A 24,020-nucleotide genomic window follows, 5' to 3' on the forward strand; every position below is an offset into this window, starting at 1 on the left:
ATAAAGCTAGATGTGTGTTGTTGTTTTTTTAAAAAAAATAGATTATTTTATTGTATTTATATTGTTTGACTGGGAGGCACAATGGAAATATTTTAATTAAACATTTCTATGAACAGGAATTCATGTTTAATACATTTAAGGTTCACATAATCATCAGGAAGAGGCCAATTCACTGGTACAGTGCATGCTTTGCATACAGATGGTCCTAGGTTCAAATCCTGACCTCTCTAGTTAAAGTGATCAGGTACCGAGTAATGTGAAAGACTGAGACCCTGGAGAGCAAGTGCTACTCAGAATAGACAATGCTGAGTTAAACAGTCTAACCTAGCACAAGGGTGTTCCCTATATATCTATCTATATTTCTTGAGTGGGCACCGTCTTTGCCATGTCTCTAACACAAATTACGATTTGCATGGACATTATCTTAACATTAAGGTAACATAAGGGACCCCCGACGGTTAGGTCCAGTCGTGGACGACTCTGGGGATGCAGCGCTCATCTCGCTTTACTGGCCGAGGGAGCCGGTGTTTGTCCACAGACAGCTTCCGGGTCATGTGGCCAGCATGACTAAGCCGCTTCTGGAGAACCAGAGCAGCACACAGAAACGCCATTTACCTTCCTGCCAGAGTGGTACCTATTTATCTACTTGCATTTGATATGCTTTCAAACTGCTAGGCTGGCAGGAGCAGGGACCGAGCAACGGGAGCTCACCCCGTCATGGGGATTCGAACCGCCAACCTTCTGATCGGCAAGCCCTAGGCTCTGTGGTTTAACCCACTCGCGTCCCTCTATCTTAACATAGATGCCATCTATTCACATTTCATGTTTTATATTGTTGTGTCTAGACTTTACACTGACTGTAATTGGGAAGATAATTCATAAGAGGTTGGTTGAGACCAGCTGAAGTCCTCCCACTTGCACAGCATAATCCTATGCATGGCCTAAGTAGACATTATATTAATGGTGCAGTTAAAATGCACCATGATGTGGCTGCTAAAAATCAAAGCCTCCCCAAAAATCAAAAACTGCCTCCCATGCATAAGGGAGGCAGGCAGTGCAAGTGAATGGGAGGCTCTAGTCTTTCCTCCTGAGCCAGGGGTGAAAACTTTTCCAAAACTAAATAGAATCCCCCCACCCCTAGCACTTCATTTTCCCATGGAAATTTTTTCTTGTTCACAAATTCCTGAGTAAAAATCAGTGTTAGAAATTGTGATATAAAAGCTAGGAGCGAAATGGCACCTTAAACCCAGTTTATGGGAACAACAACCCAATGCCTAGGCACACTTTTTTATAACAAGAATAAAATGCTGAAAATGAATGAACTGCAGCTAAAACATTATGTTTATTTTTCACATGGTCCAGTCTTCCCCTGCTCACCCCCCTGATATTCTTAATAGGGTCTCTTTTCCAGTCTTCAGAGACTAGCTGGAAGAGGGGAGGCAGAAAAATATCCTTCTTTCCTTTCCTTCCAGCAGTGGCAGGGTTTTTTTTTATTGTGTTTTTATTAAAGATTTCCTTGGTTTACGAAAGTATGTGCAATCGCTCTCTTTTTTTAAAAGTAACATTTTTTACAGATCAGTTTCATCTGTTGAGACATTAGAAACAAAAGGGGGAAAGAGGAGGAGGTGGGAAAGGTGAGTGGGGGTGGGGTGGGGTCGGGTCGCAATATTTCTATTTTACTTAATATATGTGGGGTTTTGTGTCAGCATCACTTGTGCAGGTTCTCTTTGTGTTCCTTTGGTAGTAAGAGAGGTTGGGGTTGGCCTAGGGTGTGGTTGTTTGTTTGTGATTGGCTGTGGTGATCTTTGTTTTCATGTGTGAGTGGGGTGGGTGGCTGTTTTGGATCAGGTTAGCCATATTGATTTGTATGCTGTTGGTGGATTTTTGTCATTGTCTTGTTGGGCTGTGTATGTAATAAAGGGGAGCCATACCGGGGTGAAGGCAACTTCTTCTATTTGTCCCCATGTCAGTTTCAGTTTATTGGTTAATTTTTCTAGTAAGGCTGTTTCGCATACTATTTTGTACCATTGGTCCATGCTTACTCCTGACAGGTCTCTGTCGGTGTCTGGTTATGATGTTTCGGGCTGCTGAAAGTAGGTGGGTTATGAGTTCTTTGTGGTGTAAATGGGCATTATTGTCTTGGGAGATGTTTAGTAGGGCCAATTCTGGGGTGATTTCTAATACTTGTTTAGTTATTTTACACAGCAGTGGAAGTTTTAATCTGAAATCTTAGGCGCAGTACTGCATCCAAAACTCAGAAATTGCTCGTGCTAATGAAATTCCCTGTCACAAAATGCGTCTAGAAACACAATGGGAGTTTCGAACACTGGTAACAATAAATGGGTGCCAACTGCAAATAAATATTAGGCAAGCCTGACAGTTTCAAAGTTTGTTGCTTTGCTTACTAAATACAATTAAAATAAACATGCACATGCTAATTTAGATCATTTACTAAGATACAATAAAATTCTCCAATGCAAATTAAAAATGTTCCAGTGCAAATTATCCTAAAACCCAATCTAAAATTCTGGATGACCTCATGCAGCAGTTTCAAGTAGATGTTAAACAGCATGGGAGCTAATTCAAACTCTGAAGAACCACAATAGAGACTCCAAGGGGCTGAACAGCATCCCCTAATTGCTACCTTCTGCAGTGAAACTACTGGAAAACAAGCCCCTCTGTTCTCAACTCAGTCTCCCCAGAAAAATACCATGGTTGACTGTTTCAGAAGCTGCCAAGAGATCTTGGACAGTCAACACAGATACTCCTCATCCATCTCCTGACTGTTGTGGTCTCCATGCCAAAATTGGCCCTGAACCCCAAATGCAATGGATGTAGAAAATCAGTCTCTAAGCATGCCTGTATTTGGTCACCGTCCAACTGCTCAAGAACCTTGTACAAGACAAAGACATTTGCAAACAGTCTATAGTTGTTCAAGTCTTCTGGGTCAAATCTAGGGTGGATACTATTGATTACAATCAGAAGAAAGCGGATCTATTCTAATTTCACCCAGAAAACTTAACAACTGCTTATAGTCAATGCTCATGCTGTATCATTTGAAAATGAGCCAACAACAATATTCATGATAGACAGGCAAGGGAAAAGAAAGGAGACAACTCCTTGCTGCCAATGGAATTCTGGAATAAGTAAGAAATTGAACTGAAATGCATATTCTTTGGTTTGTTGTCTGATCATCAGACAACCCAGGCAATATGACCAGAAGCACCTAACAGTCTGCCAGTGTGGAAAGACTGAATATCTTTCTGTACTAGTTATTATTAATCAGGCCACTACGGCATACAAAACACAGCAGAGATTACAATTTAATATTCCAGTACAAATCCAAAAAAGATTATTCATGTGCCTCTATTTGAGGACAACTTACAACCTTACTTACGAATAAAAACAGTGATTTGGAAATTGGAGAGCCTATTATTAACCACACTGAAAACATCTGGATTACTTTCACAACTGAAAACAGCATTCAGGAAACAAAAAATATAAAGCACACCCAACAGATGTGTCTTCATTTAACAAATTTATAAAACTTCATAATACTGAAAGAAACTCTAAAGAGAGGTCATTCTACACTTCCTTCCGAAGCTGATAACTATTAAGGTTATGCATCGGCCTCAGGCAAATCCTGGATATCAAACTTGAATGATTTGGGTTTATCTGGGATTTGCCCAGAGTGGTTTAAAGCAGCCCTGGACCAGTCCAAGTCGAGCCTACCCAAAGTGATTCAGGTGGGGGGCGGTCATGTGACTGCATGTTTAATTAGGATTTTAAACCCTAATCAAACTTGGGGTCGGTGGCAAGAAAGGGGAGAAAGAGACACAGGCAAGAATCTCTTTTCCTGTGTCTTTTCCTCCTGACCACATACAATGTGTAATTAGGGTTTCAAACCACAATTAAACAACTAGAGCTGCAAAAGGTCCCCAGTTTGGTTCATGGTCTGGAATGGGTTAGGTCCAGATCATCCTGGGTCAGACTGAACCTGACTCAAAGCACCAAACTGGGCCCCAAACTAGATCAGGTGGACATGCCCAACCCCAGTATATATCCACCACAGTATTAGCAAACATCACAAGGTGTATTGTTTATTAGTACACATACAAGTGTCTAGAGACAATGACATTTGATTATTATAAGCTAAAGATAAGCTGTGCATTTTGGCATAAATTTACTCAACTCGTGAACATCTCCCAAACTTATACTCTCTAAAGCAGGCATCCCCAAACTTGGCCCTCCAGATGTTTTGGGACTATAGTTCCCATCATCTCTGACCACTGGTCCTGTTAGCTAGGGATTATGGGAGTTGTAGTCCCAAAACATCTGGAGGGCCAAGTTTAGGGATGCCTGCTGTAAAGAATATACAGAGAATCAAACCTATTTAGTTACTTCTAAGGATTAGTTGTGAGTGTCTCTAAACTCAACTGTATTTAGAAGCCCAGGCTCACACAAACCACTTGCCAAATGCAGGCATGGGCGTAGCCATGGGGGGGGGCAGGGGAGCAGCTGCCCCTCCCCCAATCAAATAATAGAAATGCTTAACTAATTGACCAATTAGGTCAGTTCTGCTCCCCTTAACAAAAGTCCTGGCTATGCCCATGAATGCAGGTATTTTATCATGCATATGCAGTATGCATGACATATATGTTAAAAAAAACAGGCAGCTGCTGTATAATGCTACAATATACTATGCGTTATATATTCACAGAAATATGGAGAGTCATTCTTTCATACGTATATAAAGACACGAGCCATTCCCAATCCAGTTCCTTTCAGAGGCTTTGGGCCAGAACTTCCATCAGCCAATGGCAAGATGGTGCAAGTTGCAGACAAAAAACATTTGGAGGAGAAAGCTATTGTACATTATCACTTTCATTTTATGAATGCACTGGTGATAAAAGCCAGAGATTTAAAATGCCAACCGATAACTGTAGAGCCATCTAGATAACCAGAAGAACGTAATGGAAATAAGAGCAAATTATGAGGTCAATAGAAAGATTTATTGATTGTACCACATGTTCAATCTAATGGAGTGAACAGAATTACCAGAGAGGCAGGTGGTACAGGGAATGTTAGCTATAGAACTGTAGTAAAAAAAACAAAAAAAGGTCCAGGCAGAAAGAGAGGCAGCCCAAAGGCAGATTATCATCCATCAAAGCAACCCTCACACCATGGAGGTCTGACAAATTGGCAAGGATATTATAATATACGGACTAAAGAACAAGATGCAGCTTAAAAGAATAACAAAGAAGCCGCTTTAATGAGAGAAGATAAAGTTGGAAGTTTCAATGGAATGGCATGCAGCTGGTTAAAATTGACAGACAAGTCCAAAAGGAATAGTGCAGGCAAGCAAAACAGCTTCCCATGCACCCTGTCTCATTTTCCCTAGCTATTTTTCTACATTATTCACTTCATTCCTACTTCTCTCAATTATTTTTCTACTAGGTGTTGATATTATTTTCATTAGCTGTCTAGTTTTCCATCATTTTATTTTAAAAATCTAATTATTTGTTCTCCTTCAGCTTTTTTTTCCAGTTGTGGAGCTAACACATGATCTGCAGGTGCAATTTCGAGGTCAATCGTAGATACTAACCCAAAGAGAATCACATCTCTCTTAAACAGACCTGATATTACAAGGACCACTTCTTTGAATGACCCTCTTGGGATGATGTTCTATCCTAACCTGCTTGTAGTCATATTTGAAATTATGTAAAACATAACATCGTTGTGTTTTTTTAAAAAGAAAAAACCCTAATGTTTCCCCATCAATTAGGACACATGCCTATAAATTCTGTTCACAGTACTAACAGTCAGAAGCAAACGAAGGAGTCTGTAAGCTAATTTTGCAGCTTCACCATATGATCTTGTGCACAGTGGAGAATAACATGGAATGAGGCGTACTGTTTCGGGAATGAAGGATAATACATGTATCATTGATGTAGTACTGGGACCTTAGGCCTGTAAGAGAACAGCAGTCATTTGTATTTTATTTAAAAAACAGAAAACTGTAAGAGACAACTGTTAATTCAGTAACCCTTTTTAAAGTCTGCCGAGGTAGTGCAAATAAGAACAAAGCTGTATCAAAGCAAAACTTATTTACTAATTTACCTTCCAGCTAGCATGCCAGAATATAAACTAGACTGCCAAACAAGCTAGTTGATGAAAAGCATTGCATTTAGCTCCCTTCCTCCAGTTCTTAACAAATGTATATTAACCTAGACTGGATGTGGAGCAGTCAGTTTTCTTGTAGCAGCTGAGAGAAAAATGCGTCATGAACCCACATGGTAGGATGTGATTCATTCCATACCATCCTTTCCTGTTACAATCATTACTGCTTGGCTTCAGTTGCTCTGCCATATAGTTGGGTTATCATACAAGTGGTCAAGATTTCAACTTGAAATACTTGAAGGACTGCCTTTTCCCAATCTGGGACCTGTGTTCTGCAAGGGTGGGATGGAAGATACCTTCATGTGATCTTGCTGGTGGGCTTTTTGAGGAAATGTGGGATAGTAATCTTCTTGCTGGCAGCGTTTCTTCTCTCTGGAGATACAGCAATCACCCAGACTAATAAAGAATTTTAGAAAGCAACTTAAAAACACATCCATTCATGTTGGCATTTGAATGCTATTTAGGAGAACTAGGCTTAGGGTTGCATTTAACTGGACTCTGTTATAGCCTTGAAGATACAGATCATTTCATTCTGCCTAAAGTCAGCTACTGCAGCATTAATATATTTGGGCATTGCTTCTTTTGAACTTATGCCACCAAAGAAGATTGTTACAAGCCAAAATGTGTCTGTCAGCATCAGGATACATTGAACACCACCAGATTATATGGTTAACATATTCTGAATTGTGTAGAGATGTGTTATCTTCACTTGTGTTTATATACGCAGTATTAATATCTATGCAGTATTTGCATAGTATTTGCATCTATTCATGTACTTTACAACTCCAGAAATGTATTTAAGCTTCGATATATAATCTATGTTTATGGAAAATGTTATACATTGGATTTATGATATAATTTTAAATGAGACACTTGTTTGTGTTATGTGCATTATGTGTCCTGGTTCTCTGATAATGCCTTTCGCTTGCATGAATGGAAGACAAGGAGTGTATTTTAGCCTACTGCAAAAATATAAATGTTACATTCACTGATCTGCCTCTGGAAATCAGTAAACGTGTTAATGAATGAATTGCTGGTTGACTAGCCATCTAATTTCCAAATTCTAGAGGGAAAGGTGTTGACATTTACAAAATGGAAGCCTATGGGATTACTTACATTCCAAGCTGAAAAAACAGCTGGCATAATGTTGAAAGCTAAATAAAACAGTAATATCCCAAGGATACGATACCCTTTCCCCCCACAATTCACAACTGGTGGGGTTTTATGGGTTGGTGTTTTTGGTTTTGGTTTTAAAGCAGCAGCCTGCAAGAGTAAAATTTTGTCCTTGACTGGTTTTCTCCTGTTTGGCTTTCATTATACCACAGAGAATCAAAGGAGAGAAAAGCTTCCATAAATTGACTGAAACTATGTATAAGCTACATAGAGGTTTTGTAAAGAGTTTTCACTTGGCTCTTCCCGTTTAAATCTAGTTCTCTGTAGACTTCAGCAGTTTTTATCTGAAATGGAATTAGCTAATCTCAGCAAATCACTAAAATACACATAACAAAAAAAATGCAATGGAGCAGAAGTTATGAGGGGGGAAATTGAAAAAATTGTCCAATAGCACCTTAGAGACCAATTAAGTTTGTTCTGGGTATAAGCTTTTGTGTGCATGCACACTTCTTCAGATATACTGAAGCAGAAGTCACTAGACCCTTATATATAGTGGGAGGGTGGGATGGGGTACTTCTCAGAAAGGTAGTAAGAGATGGATGATTGACTCAATGGGTTATGAGGTTTTGAGTGTAATTCAATCCATAGAATCTGTGGCTAAAGTATATAGCCTTTCACTCTAAAAAGAAGTTTTCCATTAACCTTTGAAAGCATGTTTCTACTAGCTTTAGGTACTGTTTCATTACAGAAGCCTAGTAACCTTCCTCAGAGAATTATCAAATAGCAAGTGTCTCCTTCCACCTTTCTTTCACACAATCAGGATCTGTTGCCAAGCTAATACCTTTCTGATCAAATGTGAAGGTTCAGATTTAGATGCACAAATACATTATCTACTGTTTATTAACAAACTGAGCTGATTTAATTTAAAACCAGGATCCCTGCTTCAAGTAAAGCGAATGCAAAAGTGGAACTGAACTGTGCAAAATGGAAAACTGTATGGAAGAGGGGACAGAATTATCCCGAAGTGGAAATATCCTAAAGGTTTCCAGCCAGCCAGTCAAGAACAAGAGCATATCACACTTTGTGGAACATTTTGTTGCTGGCCCCATTTGGGCACTGAAAACTAAAATTAGTAGTGGATTTAGATTTTGTCATGGTGAAACCCTTGGCATATTGGAGTAGGGACTTAGTGGAATCTATTAGCCGGCTTCAGTAAATTACCAGACTATGCTGTGCTGTTAATAAGTACACATGTTTCCCTAACAGAGAGATCAATAACTGCAGCTGAAGCCATATTGTTTAGAGCTGCCCTAAGGGACAAAAAGACATGTTTTTGTTTTGCTTTTTTAAAAAGAAAACAAGTTTGTATTCCCCCCCTAATCTATTCCACTCACAGTGGCAGTTTCAGCTGTGCCTCATAAAGAGCCTAGAATAAAGCTTGGAGGTTATTTCTACAATCAAGATTCTGGGGCTCAGTTATCAACAATGTTATCCCAAATCCATTATGTTTCAGTAATATTTGACTACTACCTTGGGCAATTGACACTGTGGGTGTCCATGGAACTGTGAATTCAGTGCACCACAGATAACACTCCTGGTGATTTTATGACCTTTTCTCACATAAGGAAAATTAAGTAATACAGGAGTCCCAGATACATGCTGATTATTATTGAACGTCAATAGATGGTATAGCCTTGAAGAGTGCAATATATTTTAAATATATATATTTTAAAAATATGTACACCTGAGTCTTTAGGGAATGACAAGGCAAAGATCTGAAATTAATTCAAGTAAATAAGTGCCACATAGACTCAATATTTTCCTGTTTGAATAAGATTCAGTCAGTAGTTGAACAAAGGAGAAGCACTATGCTTCCATAGGCACATGATACTTGGACCCATTCTGGTTGACGAAGATTATTCCATAATCTGCTATTTGTCTTCTCCCACAGTAGCTTGCGAAGCAGTTTACTTATATAGCATGGGCTGCAGTTTTGCCAATAGGGTCTGTGGAGAGAAAGAAGGCTATACCTTCTCATATAATAGTAAATATGTTTATCTGTGGCTCCAAGCATACTAAGTGATTCAGCATAAATCATATTCTTTTACCAGAATGCATACTTTAACATTTGGGAGGAAATCTCTCTTGTTTTAAGAGCTTACCGTGTTTAGAAGTCTCGTGTAGGTGTTCAAGGTCTTATTAAATTCAAAAAACAAACCCTATGTTTGCTTTTTAAAAATTCATCTATTTCTTATGATGTCAAGGAGGACACATCACAATATATATTTTTATAACATGCTGAACTGTGCATTTCAAAAAGAGAAAGTAGAACATGATTTGCCATTTAGAATTGAGCTTCTAACAAACTCCTTTCAGTCTCTTCCAACATTACAATGATATATTAAAAAAGTGCTGCCCAAGCAGATTTGGAGGCATGAGCAATTTACCTCATTAGAAAATAAGTTCAATCAGTTGGTAATTGGAAGCAAAGTGCCTTGTCTGCCAAACTCTATAGTGAGCTTTCATCATGTTAAACTGCAGGAGGACAATACAAGTAAATGAACTTTCATCTAGGCATTGCCGCAATAAAAGAAAAAGGCTATTTCAATTTCAAGAAGGCAGGAATTGTGTTATATTGTCCAATGGAGTAAGGGGAAGATGTTTGATGAGATTAACTTGACAAGTACAGCTCAACACAGGCAAAAGACAGGGTCACTTGAATATTTCAAGTAAATTTAAGATTGCAGTCTTGTAAATTCATCTTACCTGTTTTCCATCCAGTGTGCAAATTCTCTTGACAACTCCAGAATCTAACTTAATAGCTTCTGTTATATCAGTCAACACCTGGTCAAAGGAGTGAGCAGTCTTTTTATTCAGCAAAATCCTCACAGCTTTGCGTGGCTTCACTCCACTCCGTATAACGGTTACCAGCTTGGGTTTAATGAAGTCTTTGCTCTCCTTCAGTTCACTTCTTGCAGATGTCAAAGATGTGAGGGATCGAGATGACACAGATTTTATGTTGACAGACCAATTAGGATTAACGTTCTTAGTGTAATCAACTTTCCGAAATGGCTCATTGGATGCACAGACATAGCTTTCACCTGGTGTAGAAGAAGGGAGACAAAACGCAAACATTATTATTTCTTTCATTCCATTTATTTATTTAATCTCCTTTGTATTCACCTGATATATCCCATCTACCTCAAAGGTTTGAGAATGATTTTGCTTTAAACCTATCATTGCACAAAAGTTAAAAAGAAACTACCACCCCATCAACTTGATTTCAACAAGATACCTTTCAGGCATCAGATACTAGATAATAATTCACCTATTAAAGTTTTTTACTTGTTGTTTTTTTACAAAGATGAAAATTAAACTCTTATTTCATTCTTTACAAATTGCACTTCATTACTTTAATATTTGCAAATTGCATTCCATCGCTCCATATATGAAACCTTGCTTCATAATCATGCTTGGATTGGAGCAGCCCTATGCATTATAACCACAGAACACATTCAGACCCCTTAGATCAGGGCTTCTCAAATTTCCTATCATTAGGACTCCCTTGAGAGATTTGAAAAATGCAAGTGCTAGGTAAAATTGCATACAAAGAATTAGGAACAGAACATAGGAAGCTGCCTTATACTCAGACGCTGAGGTCAATATTGTCTACTTTAAATGGCAGCGGTTCTCCAGGGTTTCATGCAGTTCTTTGAAGACACCAGGGATTGTATACCTAGCATCTTTTGTATGCAAGGCAGATCCTCTGTCACTGAGTAGTAGTGCTTGGCCATAACTACCTGGAACAGAAAGTCCTCCTTATAATCCTTCCTGCCCAGGAAAACAAATCATCACCCTAAGCAGATATTGCTACATGCAGTTCAGTGGTTCATGACAAGGGTCAGCCTCAAACTACCCAGAGGTTTCCAGCTGGAGCCCCTGTAGACAGTAGTACTATTAGTGTAGTTTCTGAAATGGAACAGCTAAGAGAGAGGTAGCATGCAGATACTTAGCAAATCAATCCACACAAACACAAAAGTGGAAAGGAATTAGAGTTCAGTGGTGGAGCATCTTGGTTTATTTATTATTATTGTTTTATATATGCTAGTAGTAACACCTTGAACTTGGCCTGGTTGGCAACCAGTTCAGATCTCTGAACAGAGGTATTACAGTGGTACCTCAGGTTACATACGCTTCAGGTTACAGACTCCGCTAACCCAGATATATTACATCGGGTTAAGAACTTTGCTTCAGGATGAGAACAGAAATCATGCAGCGGTGGCGCAGTGGCAGCGGGAGACCCCATTAGCTAAAGTGGTGCTTTAGGTTAAGAACAGTTTCAGGTTCACTGTAACATGCTGACAAGGTCTCACTCCTTCACACAGAACACATTGCAGTAATCAAGTCTTGAAGTAACCAATGCATGAACTACTGTAGCAAGGCCTTTCCAGTCCAGGAATGGCTATAGCTGTTGCTGCATTTGGTAAAAAGGTACTTCTAGCCACTGAAGCTATGTGAGCCTCCAGTGACAGAGCTGGATCCAAAAGCACTTCCAAGCTGCAAACTTGCTTCTTCAGGGGGAGTGAAACCCCACCCAGGGTAGGCAACTGACCAATGTCTTGAACCTGGGAACTACTCACCCATAGTGCCTCCTCCCCCTTGCCAGGATTCAAGCTCATGTTGTTTTTTCCTTATCCATTGTGTCCAGGCAATAGCCCAGGGACTACACGGCCTCTCCTGATCTAGATGTTATGGAGAAATAGAGCTGAGTGCCATCAACGTACTGATGGCACCTCACTCCAAATCTCCTAATGATAACTCCCAATGGCTTCCTGTAGGTATTAAATAGCACTGGCAATAAGACAGTCACCTGCGGCACCTCATAACATAGAAAGGCAGTCTTCCAATGCTACTTTCTGGATTCGGTTCTGAAGGTAGGATTGGAACCACTGTTATGCAATGCCCCCAATTCCCATTCCTGAGAGCTGGTCCAGGAGAATACCATGGTTGATGGTATCAAATGCCGATGAGAAATCAAGAAGCAGAAGCACTCCCCCTGTCCTGCTCTCTGCAGAGGTTATCCATCAGGGTGATCAAGACAGACTTAGTTCCATGGCCAGGCCTGAACCCAGAATGGGATGGATCTAAATAATCTGTGTCTTCCAAAAACACCTACAACTGTCCCACCATGGCCCTCTCCGTCACCTTCCCCAAGAAAGGGGTATTGGCAACTGGCCAAATGCTGTTCTAATTCAAAGGGTCCAAAGCCAGTTTCTCTAGGAGTGGTCACACCACTGCCTCTTTCAATGCAGCACGGACCACCCCCTCATGTACCATAGCATTAACCACATTCTGGACACAACTAGACCCTCTCTGTTTGATAAGCCAGGAGGGACAGGGGTTGAGGGGGCACATAGTCAGGTGCATTGTCACCAGCACCTTATCTGCTTTGCATGCAGAATGTCATAGGTTTGATCTCTATCATCTCCAGGTTGGATTGGGAGAGTTTCCTTCCTGAAATCCAGGAGAGCCACTGCCAGTCTGTGTAGAAAACTGAGCTAGATGGACCAACAATCTGACTCTGTTCTGTGCTTTCCATTCTAGAGATTTCATTCTTTTCTACCTGCTCCTTGTCTGGTGTAGCTGCAAGGCCCATAACTACTCTGAGCTCAACACCTGTATCGGCTTGAGATGCACCTCTGGTGGAAGATTTGAGAGATACCTATCTCTCTGACCTGTTTTAATAAAGTTATTTCTTTCTATGCAATGGAAGTACATGGAAAAGTACTTGCGAAAGAAGATAAAAGGATTATGTTGAGCCATTTAAGTTTTTAAGAGTCACTTTCCCACCCTGTTTTGAAACTTATAAAAGGGTAGCATATGAAAACACAGATCAGATATAGATAGTAACCTCCTCCTCTGATTGCATCACATGATTTATTTATTTCAGTCTGTATCTCTTACACTCCCTGAGGTTCATGACGTGCAGCAAGTTTAAAAACAGACTGAAAAGTACTCTTAAGATTTAGAAGTTATAGAGAAGCAGGGCCTGTAGAAATCTTCATTTCCAGTATCTATTATAAAATGCAAAATACACAGACTCCAAAGATCATTTTGAGAACATTATCCTCACATTTACCATGTTAGCTTGAAGGTGATTAAGTTCCAAGTTGGTCTTGAGTCTAATAGTCATGATGGGAGTTGTGAAAAGACAATGTCTACAAGGTATGAACACATTAGAGCTGCACAATGTTTCCAAAGCTTAAAACTAGCCCTTAGCTTACACTTAAAGTAATGCAGCAGGGAAATGCAAACCTTTGGAAATTTCAGCTTTTTAATCTTCCACAAGATTACAGTGCTGCATTCTGCATCTTTTAGCAGTCATGTAAGGGTAGTTCTACACACAACACATTCAGTAGCTAAGCCCAGGTGCTACAGAAATATGAATGACAGCTGCCAAGTCCACATCCATAAGAACTATTTACCTCTGCATCTGGTGAAAAAGGTTGCACAGGGCTTCTGTGCAAGCAACTAGTCAAGAAGTGCTTCAAGTCTACCAGCTCAATGTCACTCATAAAGCTATCCAAATTCAAGGTCAAAAGTTCTTCCAATTCCATTGTAAATATGCTTACACTATATATTCATTTTTAACTTTTTTGGCAGTAAGCATTGTCAGCTGTCTTTTAGTTCTCATAGTAGTACTTCATTCCTATTTACATACATAAATGCATTGCCTCTTTTAGCTGCCTTGCCTTCCAGCTTTTCCGCTTTTGTCAATATCTATGACATCACCGGCTAAACCTGTATGTTCTCAAATAGTCGCTTCACATACTCGGCCTCCCAAGTATATAAGCCACCAATTTAGCTCCTTGTGAAATCACTGCTTCAAAATATTCTGCAGATATTATCCATACCCACAAAAAAATGTTTCAAAGAGACGTTTCCACATATAAAGGGGTGGTTCCACTTTATTTGATGTTGTCATGTATATTATCATCACATGGACTGTCAGGTTTCATGCACATCTTGCCAACAAGCTTTGCAACCCAAAATACAAACATACAGTGGTACCTTGGGTTGAGTACTTAATTTGTTCTGGAGGTCCATTCTTAACCTGAAACTGTTCTTAACCTGAAGCACCACTTTAGCTAATGGGGCCTCCCACTGCCGCTGCACCGCTGGAGCAGGATTTCTGTTCTTATCCTGAAGCAAAGTTCTTAACCCGAGGTACTATTTCTGGGTTAGCGGAGTCTGTAACCTGAAGCATATGTAACCTGAAGTACAACTGTGTATTTTTGTTACCATAGAATAATGTAAACAATTGTAAAGATACAATCCTATACTTACTTGGGAGCAAGTCACATTGAATTTGGTGAGGCTTACTTATAAATAAATTTGTACAGGAATGTGCTAGAGAGTATTCTCTTATGTTTGTGTGTGCCTGAATTTAAAATTTCCTTATGCAATCTTTTTAATGTTTTTGTTTAAATCGTTGCTCCTTTTTCTTGATTTGCTTTTATTCAAAAACCTTTGTTTGACATACAAAGTTTTGCTCAGACCTCTATGGATTGGATCCAGAGTTAGCTATGCTTAAAGCGAAAACCACTGAAAATCAATGCAACTTAAATTACTCATACTTAAATCCCAATGATTTTTTTTTTATATATAATATTTATTGGAGTTTACAATAAAAATAAATATAACAGGCATTGTAACAAATATCTTAACAAACTTTCACATTTTTTTGACTTCCTCACATCTCCCGCTCCCACTTTCAGCGTTATAACTTTTTACCAGCAATTTGTTAACTTATTTGCATTCTTATATCCCTTCTATATATTCATAATCTTATAATTCTCAAAAAGAGTTATATTTTCTCAATCTCACTTATTTTCTTAAGACATCTAAGTTAGTGGTGCTCAATTTATTTATGATCTAGCATCCTGCTTAGCATTCACTCAAGTTGCAATGTTTTTGTAAATAGTTCTTAAATTTCTTCCAATCCTCCTCCATCCTCTCTTCTCCCAGGTCACGGATTCTGCCAGTCATCTCAGCTAGTTCCATATAGTCTATCAGTTGCATCTGCCATTCTTCCAGTGTGGGTAGATCTTGAGTTTTCCAGTACTTTGCGAGAAGTATCCTTGCCGCTGTTGTTGCATACATGAAAAATGTCCAATCCTTCTTTACCACCCCTTGGCCGACAATACCCAAAAGAAAGGCCTCTGGTTTCTTAGTGAAGGTATACTTAAATACCTTTTTCAATTCATTATAAATCATTTCCCAGAACGCCTTCACTTTAGGGCAAGTCCACCAGAGATGGAAGAATGTTCCTTCGGTCTCTTTACATTTCCAACACTTATTATCAGACAGGTGGTAAATTTTTGCAAGTTTGACTGGGGTCATGTACCATCTATATATCATTTTCATTACATTTTCTTTCAAAGCATTACCTGCAGTAAATTTCAATCTAATACTCCACAACCTTTCCCAGTCCTTAAACATAATATTATACCCAATGTCCTGTGCCCACCTTATCATAGCCGATTTGACCATTTCATCTTGTGTATTCCATTTTAACAGCAAGTTATACATCCTTGAAAGTACCTTAGTCTTTGGTTCTAACAATTCTGTTTCTAGTTTCGATTTCTCCACCTGGAACCCTAGTTTCTTGTCGTTTTTAAAAACTTCTTTAATCTGAGCGTAGTGTAACCAGTCTCGCACTTTATCCTTCATTTTCTCCAAACTCTGCAATTTCCAATTGTCTCCATCTTTTTCTAATATTTACCAATATTTAGGCCATTTAGCCTCCATATTGGGTCTTTTTCGGGCCTTAGCTTCCAAAGGTGAAAGCCACCTTGGAGTTTTATTTTCCAGCAAGTCTTTATATTTTGTCCAGACATTAAACAGTGATTTTCTGACAATATGGTTCTTAAAGGCCTTATTTGCTTTAACCTTGTCATACCATAAGTATGCATGCCATCCAAAAGCATTGTTAAACCCTTCCAAATCCAACATGTCAGTGTCTTCAAGAAGCAGCCAATCTTTTAGCCAGCAGAACGCTGCGGCCTCATAATACAACTTTAGATCTGGCAGGGCAAAGCCCCCTCTTTCTTTCGCATCGGTTAATATCTTAAACTTAATTCTGGGCTTTTTGCCCTGCCAGACAAACTTAGAAATATCTCTTTGCCACTTCTGAAAGCACTCCGTCTTGTCCAAAACCTGAAGTGTTTGAAACAAAAACAACATCTTTGGCAATACATTCATCTTAATAGCAGCAATTCGGCCTAACAAAGAAAGTTTCAATTTTGACCAACTATCTAAGTCTCTCTTAATTTCTGCCCAGCATTTTTCATAGTTATCCTTAAATAGACTTAGGTTTTTTGATGTTATGTTTACCCCTAGGTATTTTACTTTTTTAACCACATTAAGTTCTGTCTCTTTCTGAAACCGTTCTGACTCTGTATCTGTTAAGTTTTTCCCCAAAACTTTAGTTTTCTGTTTATTCAATTTAAATCCAGCCACCCGACCAAAATCATTAATCAGTTGTAATACTCTTTTCGTACTAGACTCTGGCTCCTGCAAGGTCAAAACCAGGTCATCTGCAAAAGCTTTTAATTTGTATTGTTTCTGTCCGACCTGGATTCCCTCCACCAACCGGTCCCTTCTGATCATATTCAATAGCACTTCCAGAACCGAGATAAATAACAAAGGGGAAATAGGGCAACCTTGTCGTGTTCCTTTTTCAATTTTAAACTCCTCTGTAACCACATTGTTAACTATCAGTTTAGCTTTCTGCTCTGAATATATCGCCTCAATCCCATTCTCAAAACCCCGTCCCACTCCCATTTCTTTTAAGTTTCCCATCATAAATTTCCAGGAGATGTTGTCAAAGGCCTTCTCCGCATCTATAAAAATTAAAACTGCTTTTGTGTTTATATCTGTTTGCAAAAGTTCCAAAATGTCAGTAATGTTCCTTGTATTAGCAAACAAATGTCTACCTGGGAGAAAGCCTGCCTGGTCCTTATGGATTACTTCATTTAAAACTTTTTTAAATCTACTTGCCAAAATGTCTGCAAATATTTTGTAATCCACGTTTAAAAGAGAGATGGGACGATAGTTCTTAAGTTGTGTCTTTTCAGCTTCCGTCTTTGGTATTAATGTGATAAACGCTTCCTTCCACGACTCCGGTGCCCTCTTCCCCTCCAAAATTTCATTGCTGACCTCCATCAAAGGTTGTATCAAGTAGTCTTTTAATGTCTTATAGTACTTGGAGGTCAGCCCATCTGGCCCTGGGGACTTGCCCAGTTGCATGTTCTGAATGGCTTGTTCAATCTCTTGTCGTGTTATTTTGGAATTCAGGATTGTCCTATTTTCTTGTGACAGTTTGGATAGTCCATTTTTTGCCAAAAATTGTTTAATCTCAGCCTCGTCTTGCGGCCCTTGGGTGTATAGTTTTTTGAAGTATCTCTGGAAACACTTTCTAATGTCCACAGGATTCTGAATGTTTTTTCCTTCAATCTCTAAATTTGTAACCGTATTTAATCTTTGTCTTCTCTTCAACTGCCAAGCTAGCAGTTTCCCACATTTATTCGCCGACTCAAACGTTTTTTGTTTCATTAATTTGACCTTCCATTCTATTTCCTGATTTATCAATTTAGAATATTGTGTTTGATAAAGTTTAATTTCTCTCAGAGTTGGCTGTGACTTCGGATTTAATCTTAACTTCTTCTCTAATTCTTTTATTTTATCCAGGATCTTGTCTTTTTTCTCATTTTGTGTCCTTTTCTTTACAGCATTCTGTTGTATCAAGAATCCCCTCATTACAGCTTTACTTGCGTCCCAGACGATTCTTTTTTCCACCGTAGTATTCATATTTATCTCAAAATAGTCCTTCAAAACTTTTTGGGCCTTCTTGGTAATTTCCTGATCTCTGAACAAATTGTCATTCATCTTCCATCTAAAAGAGCCGGTTGGTAGTAGTGTCATATCCATCTTTACTGCATTATGGTCAGAACAGGTCTTTGGGCAGATTTCCACTTTTCTGGCCTTAGGTGCCAGGCCTCTAGATATCCATATTTGGTCGATTCTTGTCCAGGTCAGTTGGGCTTCAGAAAAGAATGTTCCCTCTCTTCCTAGTGGGTTCTTTGTCCTCCAGATGTCAATCAAGTCCATATTGTCTGTCTCTCGGAAGAGAGAGACAAATTTCTGTCTACATACGGAGAGGACCTTCAAAAAGGAATTGAACTACCTTCTGGGCCTGGGGCAACGGCAGTACCAGCACCTGTGGAACCTGAAGATCCTGTGAACAAGATACCACCCCTTGAAAAATAATCAGATTAATTCAGGATGTCTCTGCAACTGTTGAGCTGGAATATAAATGGCTGTAACATTCCGGAAAAAAGGAAGAAAATATTTCATATATTAAAAAAAGAACAATTGGACATTATTTGCCTACAGGAAACACATGTGACAAGGCTCCACAGAAAAGTGTTAATAAATAAAAGATTGGGCCAGGAATTTATATCTTCGGACAAAGTGAAGAAGAGAGGTGTGGTGATATATGCGAAAGAGAGCCTGTCACCCAAATTCTTATTTAAAGATGAACATGGAAGAATTTTGGCAATTGAGATACAACACCAAGGAGAGAAACTGTTGATATTAGGAATCTATGCACCTAACGAAGGGAAATCGGAATTTTACAAGAAGCTGCATGAGACTATGCTGGATTATCTGGACTACAACAACATCATAATGATGGGAGATATGAATGGGGTCGTATCAACTAACATGGACAAGTCACAAAGTCAAAATGTCACAAAAGACGGCAGACTACCTAAATCCCAATGATTTATAGGTCTACTCAAAATGATGATGATGTCTGGATTCAACTCATTATGTTTGACATTACCAAAATAAAATAATAATATAATAAAATAGCAAGTATTTTGCATCGGCCACAAGCTCCTGCTTATAAATGCTACCAAACTGAAAGTAAAGAAAAGTGTAAGGTGTAAATGAGAGAGAAGCCCTGCTAGTGAGTCTGGAGACATAATGAACGTTTAGAAACACATCAGAATGATCCCAAGAGGGAAAAGCAGTCAAGTGACTTGTAAGACTCTTTGGACCATGATATCCATAATCACTGTATTTCCTGTGTATTTCCATTTCAAACAGCTCTGTCATTAGCAGTCCCCAAACATATCCTGAAACTACATAAGAACAGAAATGCCACTACATTGTCAGAAGCAGGGATGAATGAGAATTTCAATTTGGTACACATTTAGAGCAGACTCTTATCAAATGTGCACGTTCTAAAACAATGTATGAACCGAAACAGAGCCACCCCTCAAAATTTGCACATATCTAAATTTGGTGATGCAGTTAGGCCAGTGAGCAATGTTTTGCAAAACTACATATATTAGGGGGAACATGTGCAGAAAAATTAATTTATTAGTGAAAATATCATACAAAAATCTCTTTTTTAAAATAAAAAACCCACAAATAGCTGCAAAATGTGGATGATTGAGTTTAGGATTGTGTACCTGTGAAACTGAGAAAATCAAAATTGACAGATCTTTCCATCCCGAATCAGAAGAAAAAGCAAAGTTGGGTATCAATAGGACAATCACCTGACTCCAGATTGCACCCAGCAGTCCATCTTACACATTTAGCAGGCAATGTCCCAAGAGGAGTTTATCGGAAATCTAAGCAATAACTATCTGAAACACTCTGAAAACTGTATGCCAAGTATGTTGAACAACTCAGCAGATGTCAGGCAAATATCTGCCAAGCATATTGATATTTCAACAATATTTTATGTTCAACAGTATGAAAGATTACTAAGGTATCTAAAAGGATTAACGGTTAATTTCCTCTGTCAGTGTCCAAACAATATGTACATCAACAACCCTACCACAGACTTGACACTACATTAACTGATATAGTGTCTCAGAGGTGGATTTAGGACAGTCTGACTGGTTGCACTCAGTGGCGAAGCTACCTGCTCCAGGTACATCCAGGGGCTTGGCTGGCATGCGTCCCAGGGGGCGTGGTGTGCGTCCTGGGGGCGTGGTGCACCACCCGCAGAGGGCGTGGCACGTGTTGGGGGTGCACGACGAGCGCTGAGTGTCCCGGGGGCAATGTCACCTCCCCGGATGGTACCCAGGGCGAACCGCCCCCACCTTCATCCGCCAGTGGTTGCACTGCACTAGGAGCCAACTGCGTAGAGCACTGCGTAGTGAACTGAGCAAAACGGAAGGTGAGAGGCAGAGAGGAAGTAAATTTTGGCTTCATGCAGACCACCGTTGAAATTTGATAGACCAAGGTCTGTCCCTGTAAGTCTAGCAATCAAATGATAGACAATTGCTACCGAAGCTACAGTGATAGTTGAACAATGTAAAGGAGTTATCAAGGAAAGTCAGCACTAGTGGTAACAAAAAATCTAGGTAACAACCCTATTCCTATCCTACATATGTAGGGTTAAGCGCAATTGAACTCAGTTATACTTATTTCTAAGAACAGTGCAATCCTATATGGTTTGAGCATAGTCCCCCAAACATATCCTTTGTATCTGTGGGTGAGATTAATTAAAATGGATTAATATGCATGGGTGACATTAAAGTTGTCCAATTTTTTAACTGTTTAAATGTAGTAATTTCTCAGTAATAATAGTTCAGATGCATAAATCTACTTGACGCCATGCATGCCAAAGCACTTTTGGACGAATTTTACACATTCTAGGCCCTGTAGAGAAAGTAAAGTGATAATCAAGGAGTGCTGAAATGATTGTCCATCATTTTATAAGCCAGAGTCCTTGGATTTAAGATAGACTGGTTCCATTAATGCTTATAGGACAAGGTTTACAAAAATCCAAGCATTTAAGTTTAAATGGATTGTAGCGAGTACTCAGTTAATTATATTTATTTCCAAATGGTACTTAGCTGTTATTTATATGAAAGCACCTTGGAACACGCATCTGTGAGACCTTAAAAATTTGCAACTAAGCTGAATAATAAGATAAAAATGGGAATAAAAAACTTTAATAAGGTTTATTCAGTTGTATTTATTATCACATTTGTTTCAGTTACATGCATTAAGAGCCTTCGATTTGCAAGGCTCTCCTAGTAGTATTTCAATTCTGAAACATTGTAAACCGCTGACTTGCTTGGATAAGCTAGCAAGTCAAATCCTCATGGGACAGGTTAAGAGAAGTGCAAATTACGATAATCACATAAAGCAGGATTGCAGCCCTTTTCACCTTGGAAAAAAGGCCAGATATTTCAGACATAAGTGTAAACTATGAAAAGACATAACTATCTGAAGCTGCAATCCTATACCCAGTTCCCTGGGACTTACTTTTGAGTAGCTATGCGCTGAGGATTGCACCGACAATTTTATCACCTCCGAAACAAGTGACTGTGTTAGTTTATACTGTAAAGGGAAATTGCTAACATTTGGTTTCTTTCCCTGCCCCCATACTATAGAACACAAATATTATGTTATGCTCCAAGGGAAACCTGCTTATTCATGACCATATTTTATATATCTTGTAGACATAAAAACATTGAATTTGATTATATAGCTTATTACACAGTAGATGCTGTAGTCTGCATAAACATTCCAGTGGTTTTTAACCATATGATTTTAATCTCAAAGGTTCTTCACTTTCAGAACAAAAAACAAAACAAAAAACCCTGATGCTGCACTTATTAATTCCCCTCAGAAAGCTAACATCAATTTGCAGAAATAATTTCTCTCTTGGGCTATACTCAACATTTATGCTTTTGCTAATGAAATATTTTTATGCATTGGTTACACTGGGTTCAATGATGCTAAGAAATGTGTTGTAGGCTTGCAAGGCAAATTTAAGCATGGCAGATGATTTAGCCATACATTTCAAATAAACAAGTGTATCTTCAAATAGGAGATGAAAGGTCCTCAGTCCAAACCTATTTAGATATTAGTTTTTTTATGGTTCCCATTTTCAAAATCTCTCATGAAGTGATTATTTTCTATCTACCACTCAGATACATTTACAATTTGCTGGAGAATTAGTATGCTTTTGTATATGAGTGTTTGCAAAAGTTAGGTTTTAGATTAGGCAAGCCATTATCCACTTACATCACTATTGTGAACAATATCCCAAATTGCCACATGTAGCAATATGCTTGTAGAAAGTAAACAAACAATATTCAAATGTATCCCCTTTAAATAAGTAAAGTGCACAAATTTGATACTCAAGTGTCAACTATGGGTATTATATGGACTCAAATATGTACTAAGGCTCAAGACAAAACCAAGTACGGTGGTACCTTGGTTTACGAACTTAATCCGTTCCAAAAGTTCATTCTTAAACCAAAGTGTTCTTTCCCCTAAAAGTGGGGAACTCAATTTACAAATAGAACACATTCAACAGGAAGCTGAACATGTTCTGCTTCCAAGGCAAAGTTCACAAACCAAAACACCTGCTTCTGGGTTTACAGCGTTATTAAACCAAATTGTTCATAAACTAAGCTGTTCTCAAACCAAGGTAGCACTGTTTGAGTACTACAGAACTAGTAGTGTACTAATAATACACTGTTAGTAACCATCTGAATCGAGCCAGACTATCCCGAAGGAGTGTCTGCCATACTGTTGAAGCATTTTGGCAGAAATATGAAGATGTTGACAGTTTGATATTTACAATGCATATATATCAGCTAAAGATGTAGGATGATGATGGCAGTTTTTGACTAACGTCTTTTTATGCAGAGATATAGCTACAGACAAATAAATCAATTTTGAGACGTTATACAATTTTTTCCCTACCACCTGCCCCTATGATTAGAATATTTACATATGGACTCCCTTTCCTGCACCAAGAGGATTGTATTCAGTGACATGAGATATTCCAGAGTTCCACTGTAAAGAAATTGTAAAAAAATAAATATTCAAGAACATTGCTGGCTTTTATTCATCCATACAATATTGCATCCTATAAAGAGCATGGATTAGATAAGGCACAAAAATATTGTGGTTTCTGAAAATGAGGGAGAAACAGAAACAAGTGTCTCAACAATACTGCATATGACTTGTCAGGCAAAAATTAATGTCACTAACACTAAGGAGTTTCTTGTCAAAAATATTGTTGATGCCATCTGCCACTGAATTAAACATTAGGAGCATCTTACGACAAAGAGCGAAAATTGCCAATGGAGGTATGCTAATGTTCTAGTAACACAACCACTTTGAAACAAACCTTGCGCTTCACTCCCAATATAAATCGTGCACATACAAAAGACTGACCCTCAACATTAGCAAGACATGACTCTATTCAGACCTGTTTTAAATTGAGCAGAATGTCAACTAGTTATTCTTGCTGGTTTCCATCTTTAGTAACATGGTGCCTCATCATAATATGCCAGCACATGAGGGTGTTAAGTAGTCTAGAGAAACATACACAATACTTCTGGAAACACCATCTGAAGTAAAAAAAAATAAAAAAAATTGAAACATATATCATCCCACTTTCATCATCTCATTGTCATCTCTAAAGCTTCAGGCTGTGCTTATACAATGAGTTCCTTCTGCTTAAAGAAGCCACTTCAATCGCTTAACAATCAAACTCCTATACTGTACAAGATTTAAGGAACAGGAACACACATTTCTCCTTAAACATCTTGCCTGCTCATCTCTTTGTTTTCTCTCTTGAGTTTCTTTAAGATTTATTAAATGGCCAAGCTACCCTA

At 38.7% G+C, this 24,020-nt stretch overlaps 1 protein-coding gene across 4 annotated transcripts in view; it reads right to left on the reverse strand.

Moving 5' to 3' along the window:
• Window positions 1-24,020, reverse strand: part of DCLK2 (doublecortin like kinase 2) — an 83,154-nt gene that overhangs the window by 50,977 nt on the left and 8,157 nt on the right. For all 4 annotated transcript variants that reach the window (XR_013990583.1, XM_081021353.1, XM_081021352.1 and 1 more), the window contains exon 2: window positions 10,060-10,394. Coding sequence is in view for 3 of the 4 variants with exons in the window: in XM_081021353.1 (XP_080877479.1) it covers window positions 10,060-10,394 (335 nt within the window). In the remaining variant the exon portion in view is untranslated. The remainder of the gene's footprint in view (window positions 1-10,059; window positions 10,395-24,020) is intronic.

Source organism: Podarcis pityusensis, assembly GCF_964106645.2.
Source record: "Podarcis pityusensis genome assembly, chromosome: 9".
Classification (NCBI taxonomy): Eukaryota; Metazoa; Chordata; class Lepidosauria; order Squamata; family Lacertidae; genus Podarcis; species Podarcis pityusensis.